We start from the raw sequence: 14,568 nt of genomic DNA, 5'->3' as shown, positions 1-14,568 counted from the left end.
AAGAACCTAGAAGGTAACACCCACGCACAGGAAATCAATGTGAGTCAATGCCCTGTATAGCTATCCTTATCTCAACCAGCAAAAACCCTTGTTCCTTCCTATTATTGCTTATACTCTCTCTTCAACAAAATTAGAAATAAGGGCAAAATAGTTTCTGCTGGGTATTGAGGGGGTGGGGGGGAGAGGGAGGGGGAGGAGTGGGTGGTAAGGGAGGGGCTGGGGGCAGGGGGGAGAAATGAACCAAGCCTTGTATGCACATATGAATAATAAAAGAAAAAAAAAAGAAAGAATACCATAAGCAAATCTTTATTATCAATTAAATGCATCTGTTAAGCAAAATAAATAAATAAATAAATAAAAATAATGTGCATTGGGCTGGAGTGAGTGCCTACCTAGCAAACCTTAGTACCACCAGATAATAATAATGTACATTGAACCAAACACAATGTATTTTGGCATAAAATGAAAATTACCATCCTTCCCCCAACTTCCAACTCCTACATAAACAGTCTACCTCATTGTTTATAGGTTTCAGTTGCTGAAAAACTTCCAACCCTTGTTATCTTTAACTCTCTTACCCTTTTCTTTTTGGCCTGGGTAAGTCCTTAAATGCTAACATATGGTGACTTTACAGGTAGTGGTCATTGCTCGTAGGATTCATGTTCTAGATACAGAAAGCCTGAACTGAGTTTTCTCTATTTCAGGATTGAATCCAGTGATCTTCCTCTTCTGGCTGCTGTGGCAAGCACTCACTCTCCGTATGTTGCTCAGATCCTTCTTTAACATGCCTACAGGTTAACTTTGTTGGAAAGTTAGAGAACAACAAAGCAGGCCCAGCACGCATGTGTGTTTCTTTTCTGTTAGGAGTCCATCTGAATGATTCCATCTCCAGGGTATCCGGCACTGCATTGCATATTCTGTGTAGATTGGATGGCTTTTTCTTTTTAACTGGACTTTTGCTTGGTGGAAGGTTTTTAACCAAGTGAAACTAAAGCACTGTAAATAATTTTTAGAGGAAGCATTTGAAAAAGCCAAAGTGTAACTTAGAAATTTCTATAAAATGAGTATCAAAGAATTTCATGTGATAACTACAGTGTTGTCACAACTTAGGATTATCAACAGATGTTTCTTGATTTAATGACTCATATGGTCATTACATAAATTTTTAATTCTTTAAGTTACAGAAATCTATAAAACCTTGATTATTCTGCAATTCAAAACAACTAATTTCTGGTTATTTCTCAAACTAAACAGCCCATTAATTAAAGCAAACTCAGAATAGTGAGGGAAAATGTCTTGTGTTATCCACCCAAATGTACATATGTATCTATTTTTTAAAAAAATAAAAGGTAGAAATACAAGATTGAGAAACATGCCTTTTTAAAAAATATTTTCAACTAGTATTAATTGTATGTAATATTTCAATTTTTCCGTTTCACATAATCAAAAATATATGTGAAGCCAATCTTTTTTAAGATTGAGGAATATAGATTCCCAAAACAAGAATACTACTTTATACCATTTATAAGTATGACCTAATTCTTATAAATATTAACATTTACATATTCACTAGTTTAATAAATAAAAATTAGGATTAAAAATTGCACCAAAGCATTGGCAAAAATACTATTTTCTTTAAAAGTTCTCAGGTAGCCAAGGCCCTTGTTTTCAGTATCAGCCCTTTCTGTACCCATATGAGCAGAATATTTGTTTCTGCTTAATAAGAGTCAATTTACACTAATAGAATTATTCTCATTTCTCTTAAGAGCTCTTCCCTTGCAAAAGCTGATTTTTTTTCTCAAAGATTTCCACTTTTGGGTAATTATTGTTTTTGTACATACTGTAGAATGTTACTTGTAAGAAAGGCTAATAAGGAACCAAACTCTTGTAAGTAATGTAAATAGAAAGGTGGGTAGATAACGTTTTCAGTATGTTCTACTACCTCAGTTTACTTGAATACTGCATTATAGTTTATTCTTTGCTTATCTGGTCTAATGCACATCTAATGCTAGAAAAAAGTTTGTTTCTGCTTTCATTTTCTATTTTCATCATAATTGGCTTAAAAAAAGAAAAACTGGCTTATTCAGTTACTGAATACTATAGCACACATCTGCTCTTGATTTTAAATTTTTAATAGTTACAGTTTGTTTAGTCTTTGAAACTTTGAATTTATAGCATTGGGTCACATTTTGCCTTGTTCTTTATGTTTATTCAAGAGAATTCCAACTAAAAGAAGAAATTGTTATTTCAATGGAATGAAGACCTAAAATAAGTGTGCCTGCACTTTGGCTTGCATCCTAATAGCTGGTCCCAGTTAGTACCAGAGTCTCCATGGATGGCTTGCTGCCAGAGTGTTTATGGATATTTTTTCTTTGGCTTAATTTTCTTATTCCATTCATGAACAGAATTCTTCTGTTGTTTATTTTGGGAATTCAGTGAGATTTCTTTGGCATAATTTGGAATCCAGGAAAGTTCTTAAATGGGCCATTGTATGTTACTTTTTAATTGGGGTTTGGTATAGTATGTAGCAGGTAGATAATGTGTGTTTCCAGATGTTGTCTTATTCTATTCTCAGTCCTGTCTATTTGAAATGTCTAATTATCATTTAGTAATTCTAGTCTTCAACAAGTGAGTGGTTCATGCTACTGTTCTTTAAAACTAAGCTTTGCTGGGAAAGAAAAGTCCTATACTTTCTTAATCCTTACAGGATTTCCAAGTTTTATAATTGCTAAAACTTGTGTAATTTTTTAGTACCTTCATCATAATCATTCTTTTCTTACACACAGCCCAAGGAATGAGCTGCTACTTCTTTAAAGTGTGGTCATTATGATGAATGTGAAAAGTTTTTGCCTGTTCAAAATAATTTTTTCAGTTTCTTATGGTACAGACAAATATGTGTTACATAGCAAAAACACCTGTTTATTGCAACAGGAAATGAGAAAAGGGATGTTTTATATTATAAAATTAAAATTTTCAATACATACAAACTAGTTGGTTTGATTTTAAGTATCCTGGCATTTATTAACCTGTCTTAATTTTGAGTTTGAAAATACTAAGTGCAATAAACATTCTAGCACAGATTTCATTTTGTTGCAATTGGCATATACTGAGAATGATCACTAAAAAATCAGACTTTATGTAATGTCTACTTCTGGTAGATGTCTTATGGTAATGTTCTGCTTTCTCTTAAGTTATTTAGATGGTAGATATGTAAAATGTAAATAGTTGTTCCTTGTTTCTCAATACATTTCTCAAATGTACACCTGTATTATAATAACCTCCCAGTTCTTGGGGAAATTTGTGCAATAAACACACGTGTCAACTTGATGAGTAATTTAGTCTTTCTTTCATATGATAATAATGTCTGTGTAACATTATGGACTCTGATGTCAGACTACCTGGTTTCTTGCCCCAACTTTGACACTTCTGGGCATGTACCTGTTCATATTGGTAGGATCTCCTTAATGAGATTGATTGGCCCAGGGAGGGAGAGGATGAGAGTGGTCTAATCAATGTACAATATAAGCCTATTTGGAACTGTCACAGTGAATCTCCCCTGTACACAAATATATACTAATTAAAAAAAAGAATTTAACTCAGTGCTAACATATCCCAAAGGCTTAATAACTTTTTGACTCTACTATTATCAGGCCAGATTTTCTCCAGAGGTTCCCATATATTGTTGGAAAAATTTTTTAAATAAATCCTTATAAATAAAAACATAGTAAAAAATGCACTGGTATAGTCTTACACCTGACTCTGTGCCTCACAAGGACAAAAATGAAAATTTCTTTAAATGCAAACTGAACCCAAGCTAACTAAAATTTAGAGGAAACCATATAAAGGTGTTTAAAAACATTGTATCCAAAACAAATTACAATAGACTTCACAGTGAAACAACAGAAAAAAATGGCCTACTGCTTTGGGTTTAACCCAGATTTGCCAGCTGATTTGCACTGTCTTTATCTAGATTGTGTGGAAGTCAGCTTTTCTATCAATCTTTGGTGCCTGCTCTACAGCACTAATTCACCCTTAGTAGGTCTGTTGGGGAGCTGCCTTCCTCAGGCTAGGTTTACTTGGTCAGTTACGCCTGAGGCAGCACCAGACCAGGCACTTGTTGGAGAACTCATTTTTCATATCATATTAATGTATCCTTTTACATTTAGCCAAAGAAGAAGAGTACTGTTTTAAAGCAAAGAAGAAGTATAAGATATTTGGGAAGCAACCATCAGTTATTTTAGAGCTGTTCACTCACACATATAAACTTAGAGAAATCTTGCGATATTTCTGATAAGCATAGAAGATAGATTTTGCTAATGAGAAATTGAGGTACAAAGAATTAAGCATGGTTTCCTGAAGTCATATACTCTTTCCTCTGTAGTGTCTGTTGTCTCCCAGACCGCAGTGATTTCCCAACTAGTTGTGGTGACAGACGTAGCTATCAGGGATTTCTTCATCTGTCTGTCTTTGCCAATGTGGAAGGCAGGGGTGGGGGTAGCAAGTAAGACAAAACCTGAGCTGAAGATGGAATGGAGGCTGAGAAATTGTGGCTGTGTGGAGGGAAGGGTTAGGCAGATGGAAAAGGAGTGAGGGGTATAGTGCTTCTTGTCACTGCTCTGTAAAGCTGACTGGGATTAGCCATATCTACTCTACATTTAAGATTTTAAAATTCCCTTAAAAAAAAAAAGGAACCACAAGCAAGCAGTCCAAAAGAGAATTTTAAAGAATATGTGAAATTTCCACCTATTATTTGCTAGGAGAACTTTGGTGGAAAATTTGGTCTTAAAGTAGATGCTTAGGTCAGAATACTCCTTCCCAGGAAATAGGTCCCTTTACCATCTTCTAAAAGAGATAGTCCTTAAAGTAAACATATGAACCTGAACTGAGCTATTCATCAGATTACAGACAGCTCTGTGTGTTGAGCAGATAAACCTGTATTTTTTACTATAGGGAGAGTATTAAATTGAAGAGGTTTGAACTTTCTTTCAAGTGACTTCACAAAGACATATCTTTGTATTAACCTCAGGGTTGAAATTCATATTATTGATTACTTTCCTAAATTGTCTTGAGAACAAAACTGTTGAGATATGTAAATACAAGGAAGGTGTGAAGAAAACTTGTGGTACCACTCTTTGGGACACATTCAGTTCAGCACTCACAAGTCAATATCCTTCTTCACTGTTATATAGGTGCTGGAGTTAAAAATGGGTCAAACTAGTCCAGAACCTGAGAGTACCTTAATGGTTCTCAAGCAGTTGCATATTAGGAACATCTAGATAGTTTTTATTTTTTGGGCAAGTTTCCCCATCCAATCCAGGTCCTTGGGCTTGCTAAACCTTTTGAAAACTATTAATTACTATATCCTAGGCATGGTGGCATGCACCTGTAATTCCAGCACCTGCTGAATACCATCTCAGTGGGAATTGCCTTGCCCTGCTAGGGTGGACATCCTTGCCAGTTGACACCTTCATGGTTGTAAAGGGAGACACCACTTCAGACTGACCAACACACGGGGAAGGGAGCATGGTGTCTCTCCTGATGGTTCTGTAGGAAGAGTTGCTGGTGGAAGTGCACAAAAAGGGAGGATCTATTGCAAGGGGGGAGCTGCAGGGTTCAAAGTGGTTAGCAACATTCGTTCCTCCCTTTCAGCCTCTTCCTCGTCATCCTGCATGCATTTTAGTATTGATTTGTGGGAATCTTTGCACCATGAGTTTGGTTCCTTCCCTACAGGAATCTTGATTATGCAAAACCATAAAAGATTGACCTATGGTATCTCATCCCAACTTCCTGATTTTTGACAAAACAATTCCAAGTGTAAGTTAATATGGAAATTCAGTGACCAGGTTGGGGGCCACTTCTTTGCATCTAGAGCATACTTAAGCCATTTGGTGTCACAATAACACATCACCTTTTTCTTAGGTACAGGTTTATAGTTGTAATTAGGCCAGTCACCTAAAATTCTCCTTAAGGAGCTCACTGATAGTCATACTCAGAATTTCCCATGGTTACACAAATTACAATAGATACCTCCCAGGCACCCTGATTCCCTTACCTTGCATCTCTCCTTTACCATTTGGTTCTGGAGAATTTCAGGTTTTCCTGACAAAAACAAATGACCCAAAGTCCATAACAGCCTAAAGGAGCTCAAATGACAGAGGAATATGAGGACCAAATAATTTAAATTTTTCTTGTCAAGACAAATAGCTTATTCAAATGACTAGAAAACAGGATCTACTGGGAAGGACTTATCAGGAATCCTACTCCCAAAGTCCTCTAAGTTCACTTGGTTCTCTGTTTCACCAAATAGTGGTTAAGGGAAAAAAAAACAAAACAGTCGATGCTGGCCAATGTGGAAAGATAAGAAAAAGTCTCTATTCAAATAAAGGTGATTCCAGCAACGTGGTACTATTCCATCTTTCCCCTCTGTCAGGGGTTGACTTGCTTCGAGTGACTAACATAAGGTGTTTCCTCCTTGCTGGCTCACCAAAGTTGAAACTGGAGTTTCAGGACAAGAAGCCCCAGCTCCAGGAGTCCCTCCAGAACTAGGATGGCCACCTGTGCCTATATGGCAATTAGAGATGAGCACTGGTGAACAGCAGAGAAAGGAAAAGGAATACAAGGGGATTCTGTGACCCCAGTATTGTCTTCTGGGTATTGACATAAATTTTAGGTTTAAGTAGGGGAATAGTTGGGGGCAGGGACAAGAGGTATGTATAATTAGGTGGTTCTGGTCAAAGATGTACTCCAGTTTATCATTATCCCACGGTGTTTGGGTGTCATTATCCCAAGATGTTTAAGTAGCATCCAGTCATAAGATGGGACTGTTTATCTGAAGAGCAGTTTTGGCTTTTGTCACAAGATGTTTACTCATTGATCCTGTCCTTCCTAGAGTTCCAAAGTGATTGTTTGGGGGTAGGGATGACTTAAGAGGAAAAAAAAAAAAAAGTTGAAGTGGAAGAGGATAAATCGGATTTTAGCTTAGGGCCCTCCTTCAGTCAAAGATAAATTCAGGTCTGTCCCTGAAGTCAAGTTCATGATAATCATGGTTTAATTTCTTTTCTCTCCTTGAAAATATTGATAGGCGGAACTTAATCTTTGAAAAATAGAAGGGACCTTTGTCTATACGCAAAAATGATGAGGAAATAGGTTGCCTGCAATACCTTGCAACTTTTCCACAATTGCTTTTATTTCTGTAGTGACTGATCCACAACTTCTCCGGTGAGGTTTTTGCCCAAAACTTGAGAGATGTTGCTAATAGAGGCTGTTGTAAGTTTGGGCAAGCCCCACGACCAACAGAAAATACAGTGCTTACTGACATCAGCTGTCATTACTCTAAAATACTGTAGCCTGAACTCTCCTTTTCCTTTTATTATTCTAAAATATAATTTTATTCCTTACCGTGTCATTAAAAAAATTAGTGAATCAGTCAATATTTGAAAAGCATGTCATAATCATGAATCACTTTTAGTTAACTATGCTAATTACTGAGAAAAATACAAGATGTACTTAGATGTGGTCACAGCTCTCAAAGAGATTAAAAGTGTAAAGGTTGGTGATAGGAATGGAGTGACTAGTTAAGTCCACCTGTATAGTAATGGGCTGTTCCAAAACGATGGATGTTGGAATTGCTAGTGATGGTTATGGTTGGAACAGCCTTTGGCAGCTGCTTGGCTACTCTGAAGAGTAGGTTTTTATCAAAGGACTATTACATAAGTCGAAATAGGCTGACAGGAAACAGGCTGGGATGTAGAAAGCAATGCAAAAGCACCGACTCTTGAGTGCAGGCAACCCCAAGCCCCGCTGCCTGAGGGGTGGCAGTGGAAGGAGGGCTGCCCTGGGGCTCGTTAGGTGAAGCCCCTCAGACCAGGCTTTGCAAACCAGCGGTACCGCGGCCGCCCACCCTTCCTCAGTGCAATGCCGCAGAGCATTTGCTTTCACTACTGTGGTCTCAAAAACGTCTGTTTTGAACAGAACACACACTTTGGGGGTAGGGGGAAGATGACAGCTTCTATAAGACATTTCGTTTTACGGAAAGAAGCAGGGAAAGCTAGGCGTGGACTTCCTGGTTTGCCGAATGGCGGCCTGAACTTCCGCACGTCCGCTAAGATGCGGCGTCAGAGCTGCAGAGGAGGTGCTCGGATTCGCTTCCGGATTTGGGTACAGTTCTTTCCATCTACAATGCCTTCCCCGCAGTTCCGCCCCAGCAAGCTATTTTTGGTCAGGCCCTCTTAGTGCGTTTCCGGCCCCTACACCGGAAGCTGGAGGGGAGGAAGCCACAACACTGGGGCGGAACTCGCGACGTGTTTTTAAATCTCGCGAAAGAGGGCTGGAAAAGACCTAATTGCACCGCCCCAGTGACTACGTCACCCTGAGGCGCTCCTTAGTGTGCGCGCGTGTTGCACATGCGCATTCACCCCTCTCCCGCCCCCGCGCGGGCTTCTCTCTGGCCAGTCGCGCGTGGGCTGAGGCCCAAGGCGGGCGTTGCGAAGCGTTGTTTGCTTGAGTTTGGACCCCGCGACAGTTCTGAGTTGCCTCCCTAGAGGGAGGGCACACCTCCCTACGTGGGGTGAATGGACTGTCTGGTGGAGTGCTAAGGGCAGACTGGCGAGCACGGGGGCGGCGGCCATGAACTCACCCGTGGACCCTGGCGCTAGGCAGGCGCTGAAGAAGAAGCCGCCAGAACGGACCCCCGAGGTAAGGTTGGTGGACCTGTTGCGCATCCCCTGCCCGATGGACAGAGTCCCCCTGTTGGTCCGAGACCTACGCGACGGCCTCTTCCTGGAGCCTCGCACCTGCTGCCGGGTGTTTGCCCTCTGCGTCCCCGGCCCTGACGCGGCCACCGTCTCGGGCAGGTGTGACCGCCTTTCCTGCCGGCGTTGCGGTCTCCCTCGCTCGCCCGTCCTGGCCGGGGACTTCCTTGTGTCTCTGATGCGAAACCACCGTTACCAAATAGTGTTTTCTGTTTTGGGTAAAATGTGGGTTGGGGAGGAAGGCGTTTGTCCCGAAGTTCAAGTAGGTTAAGAGACGAGATTGTGAAGTATACCAGCCGTGCGGTTTAAAAACAACTTACCAATGTGTGCTGTGTTCCTCAAATACTGTACAATCGCCTGGAAGAGTCCACTTAAGACTTTGCATCCAGTCAAATCATAAGTTCTGTGGCGGATGACGCATGTGTAAGGGTGCTTTTTCAGACTGTCACTGGGAAGTTTTACAATATTTTGTGATGGAATACAAAAACTGCTGTTTTTGGCTAGCAGCTAATTGCATCAGCTTTGTTCTCACTTGACCGGAAAGCTAGTTTTCAGGCAAAAAACCCAGAAACGTGTTAGCCTTGAGTGTCCTTACACAGTACTTAGGTTTTGGGGGAGGGTTTTCTTAATTTGGAGAAGTTCCTCTAATCATTGGTGTGTCTTTTCCTAAACCAAACCAAAATAAACAAAGCAAATAAAAACAACAGAATAAATGGGTTTTTGTTTACAGTTGCAAAAATTAAAGAATGAAGTTTCAATTATTAATCTTATTCTTGGTAAGTTACTTCTGCGTTTCAGATTTACAGATTTTTGCAATAGTAAGTCTCAGAAACTCTTGAGCTGACCTTCTGGGACATAGTACTTCAAGACATAACTGAACCTGTGATAACTCAAACTTTGGTTTTAGAGATCCGATCTTTGGATAGGAACAAGGAAAATTTTACCACTTTCCAGAATCCCATGAATCTTAATTCCTGTATAATTCTTGGAGTTTATGTGAGCTAAGTGAATAGTTGTAGAATTCTCCCATAATTTTTATACCATTAAAAAGTATATAAGACTTACAGTGTATAGTGTAGGTTTTACTTTTAAACATTACTTATGCTAATGTCATGATTTAATGGAAAAATCTTCTCTTTAATGACGGAATTACTTAGTTTGCATATTTTTAAGCTGAACTGTTCATGCTGTTATGTTTGCTAAAGTGTACTGTGTTAAATACTTTATCTTGTTTTACTGGTAGAGCAGCATTGTTCAAGAGAATGCCAAATCACTGCCTACAGCTCACAGAATAGTGCTGACATCTAGTAGCATAACATGTTCACTGCTTGATTCATTGACAGTGCTTTTGAATGATGATAGAATTTGTCCGGGCATACAAATGAATGACTAAAGAAATGGCAACCTGAATTCTAGTGATGACCTTTTTTTTTGGCAGTACTGAAGTTTGAACTCAGAACTTCACCCTTGCTAGGCAGGTAGTCTGCAGCTTGAGCCACTTCACAAGCCCTATAGTGATTTTTTTTTAAATAAATAATCATGAAATTCTCACAAGTTTGTTTGTGTTTTCAGAAGATCCTTACTCTTAATGGACTCTTAGGGGTCTGTTGCAAATATATTAATTCAGTATTTATTGAGAGCCTGCTATCTGTTGAAGATAATATTTTGTGTAATAACACTAGGAATATTAATGAACAAAACAGACATATTCTAGAGATTCTCACATTTTAATGGATCAAGGAGGAGAGAAGGCAGATGATAAATATAAAAAAATAAGTTATGTAACATTACTTTAGGAGGGCAGTACTGAGATTTGAAGTCCGGGCCTCATGCTGTACCACTTGAGCTACACACCCAGCCCTTTTTTTGCTTTAGTTATTTTTCAGATAAGATCTCATGCCAGCCTGTAACCAAAATCTTTCTGCCTACTGGTATAACTCATCATCTGTCTTGTCTTGTCTTTTCTTTTTTCCTTCTCTTTTCCCCTTTCCTTTTTCTTTTCCTTCCCCTTCCCTTTCCCTTTTTTTTTGTTTTTGAGACAGGGTTTCCCCATATACCCCATGTTGGCCTTAAACTCATGATCCTTCTGCCCCTGCTCCCCCAGTGTTGGGTTTACAGGTGTATTCCACCAGGCCAATTTTGAATTGACTTTGTTTCTTCTTCCTTTTTCTTTTTTTTCCTCCAGTATGAAGGGTTTGAACTCAGGGCCTTGTGCTTGCTAGACAGGAACTCCATCTTCCACATGAGCCAAGCCTCCAGCCCTTGAGTTAACTTTTGGCTAAAGAGAATGGAATTAGGTATGGGTTTTTGTGGGGAAAGAGCTTTGCAAGCAGAAGGAATAGTCATTGCAAAGGCCCTGTGATGAGAGCATGTCTTGATGCATTCCAGGAATAGCAAGGAGTTCTGAGTGACTAGAGAGTGGTGAAAAAGGTGAGTAGTAAGAAACGAAGTCAGAGCTGGTGATGCAAAATAGGACATAACATGGAGAACTTTTTTTCCCCCAGTACTGGAGATTGAACCCAAGGCCTTTACATGGTAGGCAAGGACTGAACCTCTTGAGCCATGCTTCAAGCCCTTTCCTTTGTATTTTGTTTGGGAGATAGGGTCTCACTCACTTTGCTCTAGTTAGTCTCAAACTTATGATTCTCTTGCTTCCACTTCCTAAGCAGCTTGGATGACAGGTATACACCATTTCTTTATTCAGATAGGCTTGCCTAGCATGTATAAAGTCCTGGGTTGCAAAAACAAAAGAGCTGGGCACATGTGCTTGTAGTCCTCGCACTAGAGGCTGAGGCAGGAAGATCACTTGAGCCCACAAATTTAAGACTAACCTGGGCAATGTAGTAAGACCCTGTCTCAAAAAAAAAAAAAAAAAGACATATACAACTGGGCTCACAGCTATAATCCTACCTACTTGGGAGGCAGAGATTGGGAGATTGCAGTTCAAGGCCAGCCTGTGCAAAAATTGTGTCCCTACCTCAAAAATACCCAACACAGAAAAGGGCTGGTGGTGTGGCCCAGATATGGTAGAGTGCCTACCTAGAAAGTGTGAGGCCCTGAGTTCAAACCTCAGTACTGCAAAAAGAAAAAAAAAAAAGATGTAAGTTGTTAGTTATTTTGAGTTCTTATGCCAAAATTATTTAAAGAAGCCACAAGTAAAATTGAGCCTTCAACTAGGCAGTTGCTCAACCAAGTCCATATCCAACACCATTCTGTCCTCTACAACCCCTCTTTTTTACTTCAGAGTGAACTTATATTTCTCTTATGACTATTTTGCTCTATGTTTAATACCATGCTTTGTACATACTATATGTTTAATAAATATGTTAACCCATAAATTGGAAATACATTTTATAAAGTGTGTTAAAAGATAATATTTTCTGTTTACTAGAACTGCTGTACATCTTGCAAGATTTTGTACATCTTGCTCAGTCTCATTCAGCAACTTCATTTAATTTTTATAGCTTGACACCTCCAACAGTATATATTGCAGTTCATCACTCCCTCTTTTATCTATTTCAACCACCATGTATCTAACCACAAGGTTGTTCAGCCATTTGTCTTAATTATTTTTCTCTCCTAAATCTTTTATTGATGGCTGACACAGTTGCTCTTTCTAAAATTTTGTGTGTGTTTACTCTTGATTCCTCCTGCATCTTCCTCTCTATCCAATTGGCCATTACATCTTACTGATTTTTTTCTTCTGAGTCGTTCTCTTTGCCTCTTCCTCCCTGTTCTGTTACTTTAATTTAGGTTTTTGGTTTTGTTTTCTTTTGTTTTTACGTCATCATATGTACCCTTGAATTTTTGCTCAAGTTCATTTTTTTGTCATATTGCTGCTAGAGTGATGTTTCTAATACTTGGATTTGAGCATATTCTGTGCCTTTTTAGAATTTATTTCCCACTACCTGGGTCTACATTAGCAACATAGATTGTCATCTACATCCCTTCTGGGAATTAAAAAAATAGCTATTAATATTTATGCCAAAATAACAGTTAAAGAGGGACTCTCCTAAATGAACTGAAATGTGTAGTTACCTTGCCCAGTGATAACAGCCATTCATTTAACAAATAATATGTCACACAAGGCTGTAGAGAGAAATTATACATGGTCCCAACTTACCAGTGACTTGGAAGATAACGTAAAAATGTTAATGTAAGGTTTTTTTGTTTTGTTTTTGTTTTTGTGGCACTCGGGTTTGGTAGACAAGTACTCTACAGCTTACTTTAAAGCTTGAGCCACACTTCAAGCCCCCAAATGTTAAGATTATTAATGACAAAAGGAGGAGAAAGGAAAGCTACTGAGAAGGGCATTGAATTCAGACTTAAATATCATGAGTAGATGTCTGAATGATACACAAAAGGGAGATCATTCCAGGCAGAGAGCACCAGAAGCAAAAGCACTGATAGTGGCAAGCTACGTAATTTGGAGAACAAGAAGGCAATCTGTGAGTCTAGAGCCTGCATTCCCAAGAGGAATTACCCCCAAAAGGTGCAAAAATTGCTTTTTAGGGAGAGTGAAACTGTTATAGCTATTGCTGTAGTTTGTGGCCCTCCAAAACTCAGTCTTACCTGTAAAACAAAATTTTATTCCTTAGTATTAATTCTTTGTGGGATGGCAATTAGGAAAAATGTCTGAAAGTTTCTTTGGGAGGGGATGGTAATGAGAAAATGGTTGTAAAATACTTGTCTAGTGTTTGGGATATTTGAGGGGGTGTGGTATGTGGTGTTGGATGTTAAGTGCTGAGGTTGGATGTACTAGCAGCTTTGGGTCATTTCAATGATTTGGACTCTATCTTACAAGTAAAGGAGAATTACTGGAGGGTTTATAGCCTGGAAATAAGATCAGATTCATAAAGATTGAACATTTGAAGATGTAATTAGGGGTGAGCAGAAAGCACTTAAAGGTAGGGAGGATTATAAGGTGAACATACAATATTTTGTCTAAATCATTATGTTTCTATGTGAAAGGTAAGGCTAATAATGATTAAATGCAGATAATAGGGAAACTGTGAAATATGATTTTGGTTAGAGAAGCAAATGCAATAGTTCAAGTGTGAAATAAGGTCCTGGGTACTCTGGTGACAGTAGCAGATTGGATAATAAAACACTGAAAAAGTAAAATAGACCCAACATGGTCACTGATTGGAAAGCAGGTGATTGCTCCTCACCACACTTACTTTTTTTAACTTTGAAATTAACTATAAAACACATTTAATGAAGTCTCATACTCTTTAGTATACAGGAAGATGAATTTTTGCAAACATTTAACTGTTTAGATCATGATATAGACTATAAAATACTACCACAGAAGAGAATATTACCAATACTCCAGAAGCTTACCCTTTCCCAAAGGAAACCACCTTCCTGCTTCTATCTCTATAGATTTGTTCTTCCTGCTTTTGAAAATCATGTGATTTGAATCGTGTATTTTCTGCAAACAAGAGGAATATGAGGCTATTTTTGTTCTTTGCATTTTGCCTGTGGACTGGACTTTGAGCCTCATCTCTTGAGGCTTTCTTTGGTGTTAATCTTCTTATCGTTTATATTCTGACTCACTCTTGCCTATTTTTTGTTTAATTTTTTAAAAAAATTTTTTGGTATTGGTGTTTGAACTCAGGATCTCACACCTGCTACACAGGCATTCTCCCACATGAACCCACTCCACCAGCCCTTTTCGTGTTGGGTACTTTTGAGATAGGGTCTCTTGCACTTTTTGCATGAGCTGACCTCAAAATGTGATCCTCCTGATCTCTGCCTTCTGAGTAATGAGGATTTCAGGTGTGAGCCATTGGCTTCTGGCCTTGCCTATGTTTTT

General features: G+C 38.9%; 2 protein-coding genes across 8 annotated transcripts in view; both read left to right on the top strand.

Annotated features, from left to right (window-relative positions):
* The window catches only part of Fnip1 (folliculin interacting protein 1), a 154,885-nt gene that overhangs the window by 106,465 nt on the left and 33,852 nt on the right, over window positions 1-14,568 (top strand). The window contains exons 18-19 of one of the 3 annotated variants that reach the window (XM_020170084.2): window positions 705-758; window positions 2,217-3,327. In XM_020170084.2, the coding sequence (XP_020025673.2) occupies window positions 705-758; window positions 2,217-2,259 (97 nt within the window). In that variant the 3' untranslated portion in view covers window positions 2,260-3,327. Of the gene's footprint in view, window positions 1-704; window positions 3,328-14,568 lie in introns of those variants that run through there. The other 2 variants (XM_074057177.1, XM_020170085.2) reach the window with 2 other exon arrangements.
* The window catches only part of Rapgef6 (Rap guanine nucleotide exchange factor 6), a 194,136-nt gene continuing 187,971 nt past the window's right edge, over window positions 8,404-14,568 (top strand). For 4 of the 5 annotated variants that reach the window (XM_074057169.1, XM_074057172.1, XM_074057168.1 and 1 more), the window contains exon 1: window positions 8,405-8,694. In XM_074057169.1, coding sequence (XP_073913270.1) covers window positions 8,626-8,694 — 69 coding nt within the window. In that variant the 5' untranslated portion in view covers window positions 8,405-8,625. Of the gene's footprint in view, window positions 8,695-14,568 lie in introns of all 5 variants that reach the window. The other variant, XM_074057176.1, reaches the window with a different exon arrangement.

The sequence above is a fragment of the Castor canadensis genome, chromosome 16 (assembly GCF_047511655.1).
Source record: "Castor canadensis chromosome 16, mCasCan1.hap1v2, whole genome shotgun sequence".
Lineage (NCBI taxonomy): Eukaryota > Metazoa > Chordata > Mammalia > Rodentia > Castoridae > Castor > Castor canadensis.
This window is presented reverse-complemented; position numbering and strand designations above follow the sequence as displayed.